This window comes from Scyliorhinus torazame, chromosome 30 (genome assembly GCF_047496885.1).
Source record: "Scyliorhinus torazame isolate Kashiwa2021f chromosome 30, sScyTor2.1, whole genome shotgun sequence".
NCBI lineage: Eukaryota > Metazoa > Chordata > Chondrichthyes > Carcharhiniformes > Scyliorhinidae > Scyliorhinus > Scyliorhinus torazame.
Genome location: NC_092736.1, coordinates 35,122,712 through 35,138,291, shown reverse-complemented (window position 1 = coordinate 35,138,291; position 15,580 = coordinate 35,122,712). Strand labels below are relative to the sequence as shown.

Genomic DNA, 15,580 nt, shown 5'->3' with positions numbered 1-15,580 from the left:
ACTGTCTGTGCGGAGTCTGCACATCCTCCCCGTGTGTGCGTGGGTTTCCTCCGGGTGCTCCGGTTTCCTCCCACAGTCCAAAGATGTGCAGGTTAGGTGGATTGGCCATGATAAATTGCCCTTAGTGTCCAAAATTGCCCTTAGTGCTGGGTGGGGTGACTGGGTTATGGGGTGTTGACCTTGGGTAGGGTGCTCTTTCCAAGAGCCGGTGCAGACTCAAAGGGCCGAATGGCCTCCTCTGCACTGTAAATGCAATGATAATCTATGATTAATCTAGGACAAAGGTTCGGCACAACATCGTGGGCCGAAGGGCCTGTTCTGTGCTGTATTTTTCTATGTTCTATGTTCTAGTTACATATCAATAGCACAGCTCTGTTCTTTTGTATAAACGGGAATAGGCAAACAGCCAAGATACAATGATGGGTTCAAGCCTGGAACCCCCAGCAGAGAATCTTTGTTTGAGGGACTGGGGGAGCTTAGAGAGAGAGAAAGAATGCTGTTCTGAGCAGCTGCAGAGCAGAAGGCTTTGGGAATCGACCGAAGGGAAGTCATGAAAGTTACAGAGGAGAAGGCTTTAGAAATTGACTGAGAGAGGTCATGAAAGTTGCCACTGAGGCAGGCTTTGGAAAAGGGTTCTGAACGAATGTCCCGAACAGAAGAAGAATTGCTTCCTAAATGCAAGGAAAGGTGTCCCATGGAATTTTCCAAGGAAGCGTGACAATGAATTCCAGTTGTGTAAAAGTCCATTGATAGATGGTACAATGTTCGTACAGAAAGATCACGCTTTATCTTCAGAGGTAAGTGACAAAGAAGGAAGTCTGAAGAATCAAAGGAGACTGGTGAATTGGATCAGTGGGATATGAGCACCAATAGATACCCCCAATACACGCTGCTCCCGAAACCAGTTCAGCTCTGAGTCGGAGTCAGACAGGCATGTCCGATGTAGTGCAACATTCATTCAAGGTCAAAGGTCAGAATCAGTCTTTGTTGGACAGAACTTCTCCTCAGACCAAAATGGGTCAAGGTCCTTCCCTAAGTTCTGAACATCTGGATCAAGAAGGGAGGTTTCCTCCGAGGAATAGGAAACCAGCGGTTCAGTTGTTTTTTTGTAAATAATTGAAAAATAAGAAATATACACATTGTACCTGAATGGTTGTAAATTGGGAGAGGGGAGTGTGCAGCGGGACCTGGGTGCCCTTGTGCACCAGTCGCTGAAGGTAAGCATGCAGGTGCAGCAGGCGGTAAAGAAGGCTAACGGTATGTTGGCCTTCACTGCGAGAGGTTTCGAGTATAGAAGCAGGGATGTGTTGCTGCAATTGTACAGGGCCTTGGTGAGGCCACACCTGGAGTATTGTGGGCAGTTTTGGTCTCCTTCTCTGAGGAAGGATGTTCTTGCTCTCGAGGGAGTGCAGCGAAGGTTTACCAGACTGATTCCAGGGATGGCGGGACTGTCATATGAGGAGAGATTGACTTGGTTGAGATTGTTCTCGCTGGAGTTCAGAAGAATGAGGGGGGATCTCATAGAGACTTATAAAATTCTAACAGGACTAGACAGGGTAGATGCTGGGAAGATGTTACCAATGATGGGTGTGTCCAGAACCAGGGTCACAGTCTGAGGATTCAGGGTAAACCATTTCAGACAGAGATAAGGAGACATTTCTTCACACAAAGAGTGGTGAGCCTGTGGAATTCATTGCCACAGGAAGTAGTTGATGCTAAAACTTTGAATATATTCAAGAGGCGGCTAGATATAGCACTCGGGGAGAATGGGATCAAAGGCTATGGGGAGAAAGCAGGATTAGGCTATTGAGTTGGATGACCAGCCATGATGGTGATGAATGGCGGAGCAGGCTCGAAGGGCCAAAAGACCTCCTCCTGCTCCTATCTTCTATGTATCTATGTATTGGGGGGCAGCAAGGTGGCGCAGTGGTTAGCACTGCTGCCTCACGGCGCCGAGGTCCCAGGTTCGATCCCGGCTCTGGGTCACTGTCCGTGTGGAGTTTGCACATTCTCCCCGTGTTTGCGTGGGTTTCGCCCCCACAACCCAAAGATGTGCAGGTTAGGTGTATTGACCATGCTAAATTGCCCCTTAATTGGGAAAAATGAATTGGGTACTGTAAAGTCTTTTTAAAAATGTATCAATGTATTGAATTAAAACTTTTGTAACTTTCTCATTGAGGTTGGAGGATTACAATGGCACCCTCTTGTGGCCATTTGTGTGCGGCTGTAGATATATAAATATATATACATATATATGCTACAAGATTATGCTACAAACTGGCTCTTTTGTCTTACCAAGATATCACATTGATGGTATTATTATAACATAGGGCAATGCATGGGGATGTCACACTCCCGTTTTTAATGTGGGATATATAATGGGCATTACCCATTTGGGATAAATGGCCTGTTTCTGTGATGTACAACAAAGAACAAAGAACAAAGAAAATTACAGCACAGGAACAGGCCCTTCGGCCCTCCCAGCCTGCGCCGATCCAGATCCTTTATCTAAACCTGTCGCCTATTTTCCAAGGATCTACTTCCCTCTGTTCCCCGCCCGTTCATATATCTGTCTAGATGCATCTTAAATTATGTTGTCGCGCCCGCCTCGACCACCTCTGCTGGCAACGCGTTCCAGGCACCCACAACCCTCTGCGTAAAAAACTTTCCACACACATCTCCCTTAAACTGTCCCCCTCTCACCTTGAAATCGTGACCCCTTGTAATTGACACCCCCACTCTTGGAAAAAGCTTGTTGCTATCCACCCTGTCCATACCCCTCATAATTTTGTAGACCTCAATCAGGTCCCCCCTCAACCTCCGTCTTTCCAACAAAAACAATCCTAATCTACTCAACCTTTCTTCATAGCTAGCACCCTCCATACCAGGCAACATCCTGGTGAACCTCCTCTGCACCCTCTCTAAAGCATCCACATCCTTCTGGTAATGTGGCGACCAGAACTGCACGCAGTATTCCAAATGTGGCCTAACCAAAGTCCTATACAACTGTAACATGACCTGCCGACTCTTGTACTCAATACCCCGTCCAATGAAGGCAAGCATGCTGTATGCCTTCTTGACCACTCTATCGACCTGCGTTGCCACCTTCAGGGTACAATGGACCTGAACTCCCAGATCTCTCTGTAAATCAATTTTCCCCAGGACTCTTCCATTGACCGTATAGTCCGCTCTTGAATTAGATCTTCCAAAATGCATCACCTCGCATTTGCCTGGATTGACATCTGCCATTTCTCTGCCCAGCTCTCCAATCTATCTATATTCTGCTGTATTCTCTGACAGTCCTCCTCGCTATCTGCAACTCCACCAATCTTTGTATCATCTGCAAACTTGCTAATCAGACCACCTATACCTTCGTCCAGATCATTTATGTATATCACAAACAACAGTGGCCCGAGCACGGATCCCTGTGGAACACCGCTAGTCACCTTTCTCCATTTTGAGACACTCCCTTCCACCACTACTCTCTGTCTCCTGTTGCCCAGCCAGTTCTTTATCCATCTAGCTAGTACACCCTGAACCCGATACGACTTCATTTTTTCCATCAACCTGCCAGAGAACATAGAACATTACAGCGCAGTACAGGCCCTTCGGCCCTCGATGTTGCGCCGAGCTGTGAAACCACTCTCAAGCCCATCTACACTATTCCCTCATCATCCATATGTCTATCTAATGACCATTTGAATGCCCTTAATGTTGTTGAGTCCACTACTGTTGCATTCCACACCCTTACTACTCTCTGAGTAAAGAACCTACCTCTGACATCTGTCCTAAGAACAAAGAACAAAGAACAAAGAAATGTACAGCACAGGAACAGGCCCTTCGGCCCTCCAAGCCCGCGCCGACCATACTGCCCGACTAAACTACAATCTTCTACACTTCCTGGGTCCGTATCCTTCTATTCCCATCCTATTCATATATTTGTCAAGATGCCCCTTAAATGTCCCTATCGTCCCTGCTTCCACTACCTCCTCCGGTAGCGAGTTCCAGGTACCCACTACCCTCTGCGTAAAAAACTTGCCTCGTACATCTACTCTAAACCTTGCCCCTCTCACCTTAAACTTATGCCCCCTAGTAATTGACCCCTCTACCCTGGGGAAAAGCCTCTGACTATCCACTCTGTCTATGCCCCTCATAATTTTGTAGACCTCGATCAGGTCTCCCCTCAACCTCCTTCGTTCCAGTGAGAACAAACCGAGTTTATTCAATCGCTCCTCATAGCTTATGCCCTCCATACCAGGCAACATTCTGGTAAATCTCTTCTGCACCCTCTCTAAAGCCTCCACATCCTTCTGGTAGTGTGGCGACCAGAATTGAACACTATACTCCAAGTGTGGCCTAACTAAGGTTCTATACAGCTGCAACATGACTTGCCAATTCTTATACTCAATGCCCCGGCCAATGAAGGCAAGCATGCCGTATGCCTTCTTGACTACCTTCTCCACCTGTGTTGCCCCTTTCAATGACCTGTGGACCTGTACTCCTAGATCTCTTTGACTTTCAATACTCTTGAGGGTTCTACCATTCACTGTATATTCCCTACCTGCATTAGACCTTCCAAAATGCATTACCTCACATTTGTCCGGATTAAACTCCATCTGCCATCTCTCCGCCCAAGTCTCCAGACAATCTAAATCCTTCTGTATCCTCAGACAGACCTCATCGCTATCCGCAATTCCACCAACCTTTGTGTCGTCTGCAAACTTACTAATCAGACCAGTTACATTTTCCTCCAAATCATTTATATATACTACAAAGAGCAAAGGTCCCAGCACTGATCCCTGTGGAACACCACTGGTCACAGCCCTCCAATTAGAAAAGCATCCCTCCATTGCTACCCTCTGCCTTCTATGGCCTAGCCAGTTCTGTATCCACCTTGCCAGTTCACCCCTGATCCCGTGTGACTTCACCTTTTGTACTAGTCTACCATGAGGGACCTTGTCAAAGGCCTTACTGAAGTCCATATAGACAACATCTACTGCCCTACCTGCATCAATCATCTTAGTGACCTCCTCGAAAAACTCTATCAAGTTAGTGAGACACGACCTCCCCTTCACAAAACCGTGCTGCCTCTCACTAATACGTCCATTTGCTTCCAAATGGGAGTAGATCCTGTCTCTAAGAATTCTCTCCAGTAATTTCCCTACCACTGAAGTAAGGCTCACCGGCCTGTAGTTCCCGGGATTATCCTTGCTACCCTTCTTAAACAGAGGAACAACATTGGCTATTCTCCAGTCCTCCGGGACATCCCCTGAAGACAGCGAGGATCCAAAGATTTCTGTCAAGGCCTCAGCAATTTCCTCTCCAGCCTCCTTCAGTATTCTGGGGTAGATCCCATCAGGCTCTGGGGACTTATCTACCTTAATATTTTTTAAGACACCCAACACCTCATCTTTTTGGATCACAATGTGACCCAGGCTATCTACACCCCCTTCTCCAGACTCAACATCTACCAATTCCTTCTCTTTGGTGAATACTGATGCAAAGTATTCATTTAGTACCTCACCCATTTCCTGTGGCTCCACACATAGATTCCCTTGCCTATCCTTCAGTGGGCCAACCATTTCCCTGGCTACCCTCTTGCTTTTTATGTATGTGTAAAAAGCCTTGGGATTTTCCTTAACCCTATTTGCCAATGACTTTTCGTGACCCCTTCTAGCCCTCCTGACTCCTTGCTTAAGTTCCTTCCTACTTTCCTTATATGCCACACAGGCTTCTTCTGTTCCCAGCCTTTTAGCCCTGACAAATGCCTCCTTTTTCTTTTTGACGAGGCCTACAATATCATTAGACATCCAAAAATTATCTTTCTTCCTCACAGGAACATGCCGGTCCTGTATTCCTTCCAACTGACACTTGAAAGCCTCCCACATGTCAGATGTTGATTTGCCCTCAAACATCCGCCCCCAATCTATGTTCTTCAGTTCCCACCTAATATTGTTATAATTAGCCTTCCCCCAATTTAGCACATTCATCCTCGGACCACTCTTATCCTTGTCCACCAGTACTTTAAAACTTACTGAATTGTGGTCACTGTTACCGAAATGCTCCCCTACTGAAACATCTACCACCTGGCCGGGCTCATTCCCCAATACCAGGTCCAGTACCGCCCCTTCCCTAGTTGGACTGTTTACATATTGTTTTAAGAAGCCCTCCTGGATGCTCCTCACAAACTCCGCCCCGTCTAAGCCCCTGGCACTAAGTGAGTCCCAGTCAATATTGGGGAAGTTGAAGTCTCCCATCACCACAACCCTGGTGTTTTTACTCTTTTCCAAAATCTGTCTACCTATCTGCTCCTCTATCTCCCGCTGGCTGTTGGGAGGCCTGTAGTATACCCCAACATTGTGACTGCACCCTTCTTATTCCTGATCTCTACCCATATCGCCTCACTGCCCTCTGAGGTGTCCTCTCGCAGTATAGCTGTGATATTCTCCCGAACAAGTAGCGCAACACCGCCTCCCCTTTTACATCCCCCTCTATCCCGCCTGAAACATCTAACTCCTGGAACGTTTAGCTGCCAATCCTGCCCTTCCCTCAACCAGGTCTCTGTAATGGCAACATGTCCTGTATCTATCTCCCCTCAATTTAAAGCTATGTCCCCTCGTGCTAGACATCACCATCCGAGGAAAAAGGCTCTCACTGTCCACCCTATCTAATCCTCTGATCATCTTGTATGCCTCAATTAAGTCACCTCTTAACCTTCTTCTCTCTAATGAAAATGGCCTCAAGTCCCTCAGCCTTTCCTCATAAGATCTTCCCTCCATACCAGGCAACATTCTGGTAAATCTCCTCTGCACCCTTTCCAATGCTTCCACATCCTTCCTACAATGCGGCGACCAGAATTGCACGCAATACTCCAAATGTGGCCGCACCAGAGTTTTGTGCAGCTGCAACATGACCTCATGGCTCCGAAACTCAATCCCTCTACCAATAAAAGCTAACACACCGTACGCCTTCTTAACAACCCTCTCAATCTGGGTGGCAACTTTCAGGGATCTATGTCCATGGACACCGAGATCTCACTGCTCATCCACACTGCCAAGAATCTTACCATTAGCCCAGTACTCTGTCTTCCTGTTATTCCTTCCAAAATGAATCACCTCACACTTTTCTGCATTAAACTCCATTTGCCACCTCTCAGCCCAGCGCTGCAACTTATCTATGTCCCTCTGTAACTTGTAACATCCTTCCGCACTGTCCACAACTCCACCGACTTTAGTGTCATCTGCAAATTTACTCACCCATCCTTCTACCCCCTCCTCCAGGTCATTTATAAAAATGACAAACAGCAGTGGCCCCAAAACAGATCCTTGTGGTACACCACTAGTAACTGAACTCCAGTCTGAACATTTCCCATGAACCAGCTAGCCAATTTCTGATCCAAACTGCTAAATCACCCTGAATCCCATGCCTCCATATTTTCTGCAATAGCCTACCGTGGGGAACATTCTCAAACGCTTTACTGAAATCCATATACCACATCTCTCTCTTTAGGTCCTTCCTAGTTAGCTTGTAATTCTCGAGCGCCCAAACTGAACCTTCACGTCTCATCTTTACATAAGCCTCCTTTTCCCTCTTGACAAGTATTTCAACTGCTTTAGTAAACCACAGTTTACTCGCTCGACCACATCCTCCCTGTCTGACAGGTACATACTTATCAAGGACGCGCAGTAGCTGTTCCTTGAACAAGCTCCATATTTCCATTGTGCCCATCCCCTGCAGTTTTCCTCTCCATCCGATGCATCCACAGTCTTGCCTCATCGCATCATAATTGCCTTTCCCCAGATATAACTCTTGCCCTGCGGTATATACCTATCCCTTTCCATCACTAAAGTAAACGTAATCGAAATGTGGTCACTATCACCAAAGTGCTCACCTACCTCCAAATCTAACACCTGTCCTGGTTCATTACCCAGTACCAAATCCAATACAGCCTCGCCTCTCGTTGGCCTATCTACAGACAAAGAACAAAGTACAAAGAATAGTACAGCACAGGAACAGGCCCTTCGGCCCTCCAAGCCCATGCCGACCATGCTGCCCGACTAAACTACAATCTTCTACACTTCCTGGGTCCGTATCCCTCTATTCCCATCCTATTCATGTATTTGTCAAGATGCCCCTTAAATGTCACTCTCGTCCCTGCTTCCACCACCTCCTCCGGTAGCGAGTTCCAGGCACCCACTACCCTCTGCGTAAAAAACTTGCCTCGTACATCTACTCTAAACCTTGCCCCTCTTACCTTAAACCTATGCCCCCTAGTAATTGACCCCTCTACCCCGGGGTCAGACTATCCACTCTGTCTATGCCCCTCATAATTTTCATTCTAGTGAGAACAAACCGAGTTTATTCAACCGCTCCTCATAGCTAATGCCCTCTATACCAGGCAACATTCTAGTAAATCTCTTCTGCACCCTCTCTAAAACCTCCACATCCTTCTGGTAGTGTGGCGACCAGAATTGAACACTATATTCCAAGTGTGGCCTAACTAAGGTTCTATACAGCTGCAACATGACTTGCCAATTCTTATACTCAATGCCCCGGCCAATGAAGGCAAGCGTGCCGTATGCCTTCTTGGCTACCTTCTCCACCTGTGTTGCCCCTTTCAGTGACCTGTGGACCTGTACTCCTAGATCTCTTTGACTTTCAATGCTCTTGAGGGTTCTACCATTCACTGTATATTCCCTACCTGCATTAGACCTTCCAAAATGCATTACCTCACATTTGTCCGGATTAAACTCCATCTGCCATCTCTCCGCCCAAGTCTCCAAACAATCTAAATCCTGCTGTATCCTCTGACAGTCCTCATCGCTATCCGCAATTCCACCAACCTTTGTCTCGTCTGCAAACTTACTAATCAGACCAGTTACATTTTCCTCCGAATCATTTATATATACTACAAATAGCAAAGGTCCCAGCACTGATCCCTGCGGAACACCACTAGTCATAGACCTCCAATTAGAAACGCATCCTTCCATTACTACTCTCTGCCTTCTATGACCTAGCCAGTTCTGTATCCACCTTGCCAGCTCACCCCTGATCCCGTGTGACTTCACCTTTTGTACTAGTCTACCATGAGGGACCTTGTCAAAGGCCTTACTGAAGTCCATATAGATAACATCCACTGCCCTACCTGCATCAATCATCTTAGTGACCTCCTCGAAAAACTCTATCAAGTTAGTGAGACACGACCTCCCCTTCACAAAACAATGCTGCCTCTCACTCATACGTCCATTTGCTTCCAAATGGGAGTAGATCCTGACTCGAAGAATTCTCTCCAGTAATTTTCCTACCACTGAAGTAAGACTCACCGGCCTGTAGTTCCCTGGATTATCCTTGCTACCCTTCTTAAACAAAGGAACAACATTGGCTATTCTCCAGTCCTCCGGGACATCACCTGAAGACAGTGAGGATCCAAAGATTTCTGTCAAGGCCTCAGCAATTTCCTCTCCATCCTCCTTCAGTATTCTGGGGTAGATCCCATCAGGCCCTGGGGATTTATCTACCTTAATATTTTTTAAGACACCCAACACCTCGTCTTTTTGGATCTCAATGTGACCCAGGCTATCTACACACCCTTCTCCAGACTCAACGTCTATCAATTTCTTCTCTTTAGTGAACACTGATGCAAAGTATTCATTTAGTACCTCGCCCATTTCCTCTGGCTCCACACATAGATTCCCTTGTCTATCCTTCAGTGGGCCAACCCTTTCCCTGGCTACCCTCTTGCTTTTTATGTACGTGTAAAAAGCCTTGGGATTTTCCTTAACCCTATTTGCCAATGACTTTTCGTGACCCCTTCTAGCCCTCCTGACTCCTTGCTTAAGTTCCTTCCTACTTTCCTTATATTCCACACAGACTTTGTCTGTTCCCAGACTTTTAGCCCTGACAAATGCCTCCTTTTCCTTTTTGATGAGGCCTACAATATCTCTTGTTATCCAAGGTTCCCGAAAATTGCCGTTTTATCCTTCTTCCTCACAGGAACATGCCGGTCCTGAATTCCTTTCAACTGACACTTGAAAGCCTCCCACATGTCAGATGTTGATTTGCCCACAAACATCCGCCCCCAATCTATGTTCTTCAGTTCCCGCCTAATATTGTTATAATTAGCCTTCCCCCAATTTAGCACATTCATCCTAGGACCACTCTTATCCTTGTCCACCAGCACTTTAAAACTGACTGAATTGTGGTCACTGTTCCCGAAATGCTCCCCTACTGAAACATCTACCACCTGGCCGGGCTCATTCCCCAATACCAGGTCCAGTACCGCCCCTTCCCTGGTTGGACTGTCCACATATTGTTTTAAGAAGCCCTCCTGGATGCTCCTTACAAACTCCGCCCCGTCTAAGCCCCTGGCACTAAGTGAGTCCCAGTCAATATTGGGGAAGTTGAAGTCTCCCATCACCACAACCCTGTTGTTTTTACTCTTTTCCAAAATCTGTCTACCTATCTTCTCCTCTATCTCCCGCTGGCTGTTCGGAGGCCTGTAGTAAACCCCCAACATTGTGACTGCACCCTTCTTATTCCTGATCTCTACCCATATAGCCTCACTGCCCTCTGAGGTGTCCTCCCGCAGTACAGCTGTGATATTCTCCCTACCAAGTAGCGCAACTCCGCCACCCCTTTTACATCCCCCTCTATCCCGCCTGAAACATCTAAATCCTGGAACGTTTAGCTGCCAATCCTGCCCTTCCCTCAACCAGGTCTCTGTAATAACAACAAAGAACAAAGAAATGTACAGCACAGGAACAGGCCCTTCGGCCCTCCAAGCCCGTGCCGACCATACTGCCCGACTAAACTACAATCTTCTACACTTCCTGGGTCCGTATCCTTCTATTCCCATCCTATTCATATATTTGTCAAGATGCCCCTTAAATGTCCCTATCGTCCCTGCTCCCACTACCTCCTCCGGTAGCGAGTTCCAGGTACCCACTACCCTCTGCGTAAAAAACTTGCCTCGTACATCTACTCTAAACCTTGCCCCTCTCACCTTAAACCTATGCCCTCTAGTAATTGACCCCTCTACCCTGGGGAAAAGCCTCTGACTATCCACTCTGTCTATGCCCCTCATAATTTTGTATACCTCTATCAGGTCGCCCCTCAACCTCCTTCGTTCCAGTGAGAACAAACCGAGTTTATTCAACCGCTCCTCATAGCTTATGCCCTCCATACCAGGCAACATTCTGGTAAATCTCTTCTGCACCCTCTCTAAAGCCTCCACATCCTTCTGGTAGTGTGGCGACCAGAATTGAACACTATATTCCAAGGGTGGCCTAACTAAGGTTCTATACAGCTGCAACATGACTTGCCAATTCTTATACTCAATGCCCCGGCCAATGAAGGCAAGCATGCCGTATGCCTTCTTGACTACCTTCTCCACCTGTGTTGCCCCTTTCAATGACCTGTGGACCTGTACTCCGAGATCTCTTTGACTTTCAATACTCTTGAGGGTTCTACAACATCAATGGCAACAACATCATAGTTCCAAGTACTAATCCAAACTCTAAGTTCATCTGCCCTACCCGTAATACTTCTTGCATTAAAACATATGCGCTTCAGGCCACCAGACCCGCTGTGTTCAACAACTTCTCCCTGTCTGCTCTGCCTCAGAGCCCCACTGTCCCTATTCCCTAGTTCTCCCTCAATGCTCTCACCTTCTGACCTATTGCTCCCGTGCCCACCCCCCTGCCATACTAGTTTAAACCCTCCCGTGTGACACTAGCAAACCTCGCGGCCAGGATATTTATGCCTCTCCAGTTTAAATGCAACCCGTCCTTCTTATATAGGTCACACCTGCCCCGGAAGAGCTCCCAGTGGTCCAGATAACGGAAACCCTCCCTCCTACACCAGCTGTTTAGCCACGTGTTTAGCTGCTCTATCTTCCTATTTCTAGCCCCACTGGCACGTGGCACAGGGAGTAATCCCGAGATTACAACCCTCGAGGTCCTGTCTTTTAACTTTCTGCCTAGCTCCCTGAACTCCTGCTGCAGGACCTCATGCCCCTTCCTGCCTATGTCGTTAGTACCAATATGTACAACGACCTCTGCCTGTTTGCCCTCCCCCTTCAGGATGCCCTCTACCCGTTCGGAGACATCCTGGACCCTGGCACCAGGGAGGCAACATACCATCCTGGAATCTCTTTCACGTCCACAGAAGCACCTATCTGTGCCCCTGACTATAGAGTCCCCTATTACTTTGCTCTTCTGCGCTTTGACCCTCGTTTCTGAACATCAGAGCCAGCCGTGGTGCCACTGCTCTGGCTGCTGCTGTTTTCCCCTGATAGGCTATCCCCCCCCGACAGTATCCAAAGGGGCATACCTGTTCGAGAGGGGGACAACCACAGGGGATTCCTGCACTGACTGCCTGCCCTTTCTGGTGGTCACCCATTTCTCTGCCTGCACCTTGGGTGTGACCACATTTATATAACTGTGATCTATGATGCTTTCCGCCACCTGCATGCTCCTAAGTGCATCCAATTGCTGCTCCAACCGAACCACGTGGTCTGTGAGGAGCTCCAGTTGGGTGCACTTTCTGCAGATGAAGCCATCCGGGACGCTGGAAGCCTCCCGGACCTGCCACATCTCACAGTCAGAGCACTGCACCCCTCTAACTGACATTGCGTCAATTAATTAAAATTAAAAGTTTTTAAAAAACATTTTATATATATATTTTTTTTTTAAAGTTACTGTTAACTATCTGTTTCCTAGCACTAGATTTCTAATATAAATTCGAAAGCTAAATATAGTACTCTCCGATCTCTTGCTTAGATACCCCTCTAAATTATAATTAAGTAATTATGTTTAATTAGTCCCCAATGCTTAATTTTTTTAATTTAGTGTAGATCCCCAACCAGCCACTCAGGTCACAGCTTTTCTGTGATGTGACTTCAGTTTCCCCCCGACACACACAATTTGAAAAAGGTATAAAAGTAAAAATGAGTAAAAATCACTTACTTACCTTCTTACCTTCTGAGTGTCTTAGATATTCTCAGGTTCTCTCCCTGACAGAGACTGCTCCTCCTCCTCCGATAATTGAGAGACTAAGATCTTCTTGTGGTTACAAGTCAAATGTTCTCAATAAAGTCCTGGCCAGCAAAAGACCTAAAGAGAAATAATTGGCTTAATGGTTTACAACAGATTTAACTTTCAAAATACAGTAACGGTTCTTGCTCAAAGCAAAACAGCTTGCGCAAAGTTCAAGAGTTAGAGTGGAAATATGAAAATACGAAATAAGGATACCGAGTAGTCAGGTAAAAGTTATGGAGTGATCCAGGATGGAAAATGGCTGCCCGGACCTCTCTGTTTAAAGAGAATATTATCAGTCTGACTCCATCTGTCCCTACCCCTGCAATGTGCTGATTGGCTTGGATGGGTCTCAAATGCATTTGGTTGGATGGTCAGTTCTCAATCATCAATATGCAACATTACCTTGTTGAACTTTTAAAATTTATATAAATGTTGCATGTGGAATTCCTAAATGTGTGTTGGAAGAAGTTGAACCGTGACATCACAGCCTGCAGATAAGGGATTGGCTGGTGACTGGTAAGTAGTTTTTCTTTTATTTCCCCTCAGGTGTTATCGTGCGGTGCGCAGAGGTTGCTGAGTGAGTGCTTGCTGAGAAGGGGATTGAAAAACAGGTAAGCTTTTCTTTTTTTTTATCTCGAGGGGATGGCAGTGAAGGTAGTGCAATGTTCCTCCTGCAGAATGTTTGAGGTGAGGGACGCTGTCAGTGTCCTTGCTGGTTTCATCTGTGGGAAGTGCACCCATCTCCAGCTCCTCAGAAACCGCGTTAGGGAGCTGGAGCTGGATGAACTTCGGATCATTCGGGAGGCAGAGGTAGTCATAGACAGAAGATTCAGGGATGTAGTTACTCCGAAGAATAAAGATAGATGGGTGATGGTGAGAGGGATGGGAGGAAGCAGTCAGTACAGGGATCCCCTGTGGTCATTCCCCACAGTAACAAGTATACCGCTTTGGATACTGTTGGGGGGGTCGACTTACCAGGGGTAAGCCATGGGGTCTCTGGCACAGGGTCTGTCCCTGTTGCTCAGAAGGGAGGGGGAGAGGAGTAGAACATTAGTCATTGGAGACTCCATAGTTAGGGGGATAGATAGGAGATTCTGTGGGGACGAGAGAGACTCGTGGTAGGTGTGTTGCCTCCCAGGTGCCAGGGTCCGCAATTTCTCGGATCGTGTTTTCGGGACCCTTAAGGGGGAGGGGGAGCAGCCCCAAGTCGTGGTCCACATAGGTACCAACGACATAGGTAGGAAAAGGGATAGGGGTGTAAGGCAAGAATTCAGGGGGCTAGGGTGGAACTGAGATCTAGGACAAACAGAGTTATTATCTCTGGGTTGTTACCCGTGCCACTTGCTAACGAGACGAGGAATAGGGAGAGAGAGGAGTTGAACACGTGGCTTCAGGGATGGTTTCGGATGTCTGGATAATTGGGGCTCATTCTGGGGTCGGTGGGACCTCTGCAAACGGGATGGTCTACACCTGGACCAGAGGGGTACCAATATCCTGGGGGGGAAATTTGCTAATGCTCTTCGGGAGGGTTTAAACTAGTTCAGCAGGGGCTTGGGAATCTAAATTGTAGCTCCAGTATACAGGAGGTTGAGAGTAGTGAGGTCATGAGTAAGGTTTCAAAGTTGCAGGAGTGTACCGGCAGGCAGGAAGGTTGTTTAAAGTATGTCTTCTTCAATGCCAGGAGCATCCAGAATAAGGTGGGTGAACTTGCGGCAAGGGTTGGTACCTGGGACTTCGATGTTGTGGCCATTTCGGAGACATGGATAGAGCAGGGACAGGAATGGTTGTTGCAGGTGCCGGGGTTTCGATATTTCAGTAAGCTCAGGGAAGGTGGTAAAAGAGGGGGAGGGGTGGCATTGTTAGTCAAGGACAGTATTACAGTGGCAGAAAGGACGTTTGATAAGGACTCGTCTACTGAGGTAGTATGGGCTGAGGTTAGAAACAGGAAAGGAGAGGTCACCCTGTTAGGGGTTTTCTATAGGCCTCCGAAAAGTTCCAGAGATGTAGCGGAAAGGATTGCAAAGATGATTCTGGATAGGAGCAAAAGCAACAGGGTAGTTGTTATGGGGGACTTTAACTTTCCAAATATTGACTGGAAACGCTATAGTTTGAGTACCTTAGATGGGTCCGTTTTTGTCCAATGTGTGCAGGAGGGTTTCCTGACACAGTATGTAGATAGGCCAACGAGAGGCGAGGCCATATTGGATTTGGTTTTGGGTAATGAACCAGGACAGGTGTTAGATTTGGAGGTAGGTGAGCACTTTGGTGATAGTGACCACAATTCGATTATGTTTACTTTAGTGATGGAAAGGGATAGGTATATACCGCAGGGCAAGAGTGATATCTGGGGGAAAGGCAATTATGATGCGATGAGACAAGACTTAGGATGCATCGGATGGAGAGGAGAACTGCAGGGGATGGGCACAATGGAAATGTGGAGCTTGTTCAAGGAACAGCTACTGTGTGTCCTTGATAAGTATGTACCCGTCAGGCAGGGAGGAAGTGGTCGAGCGAGGGAACCATGGTTTACTAAAGCAGTCGAA

At 47.1% G+C, this 15,580-nt stretch overlaps 1 protein-coding gene across 1 annotated transcript in view; it reads left to right on the top strand.

Annotated features, from left to right (window-relative positions):
• The first annotated feature begins 559 nt into the window (after positions 1-559).
• The window catches only part of LOC140404291 (C2 calcium-dependent domain-containing protein 4C-like), a 48,306-nt gene continuing 33,285 nt past the window's right edge, over positions 560-15,580 (top strand). Inside the window, exon 1 of the mRNA XM_072492610.1 lies at positions 560-797. Within this exon, the coding sequence (XP_072348711.1) occupies positions 754-797 (44 nt within the window). The 5' untranslated portion in view covers positions 560-753. The remainder of the gene's footprint in view (positions 798-15,580) is intronic.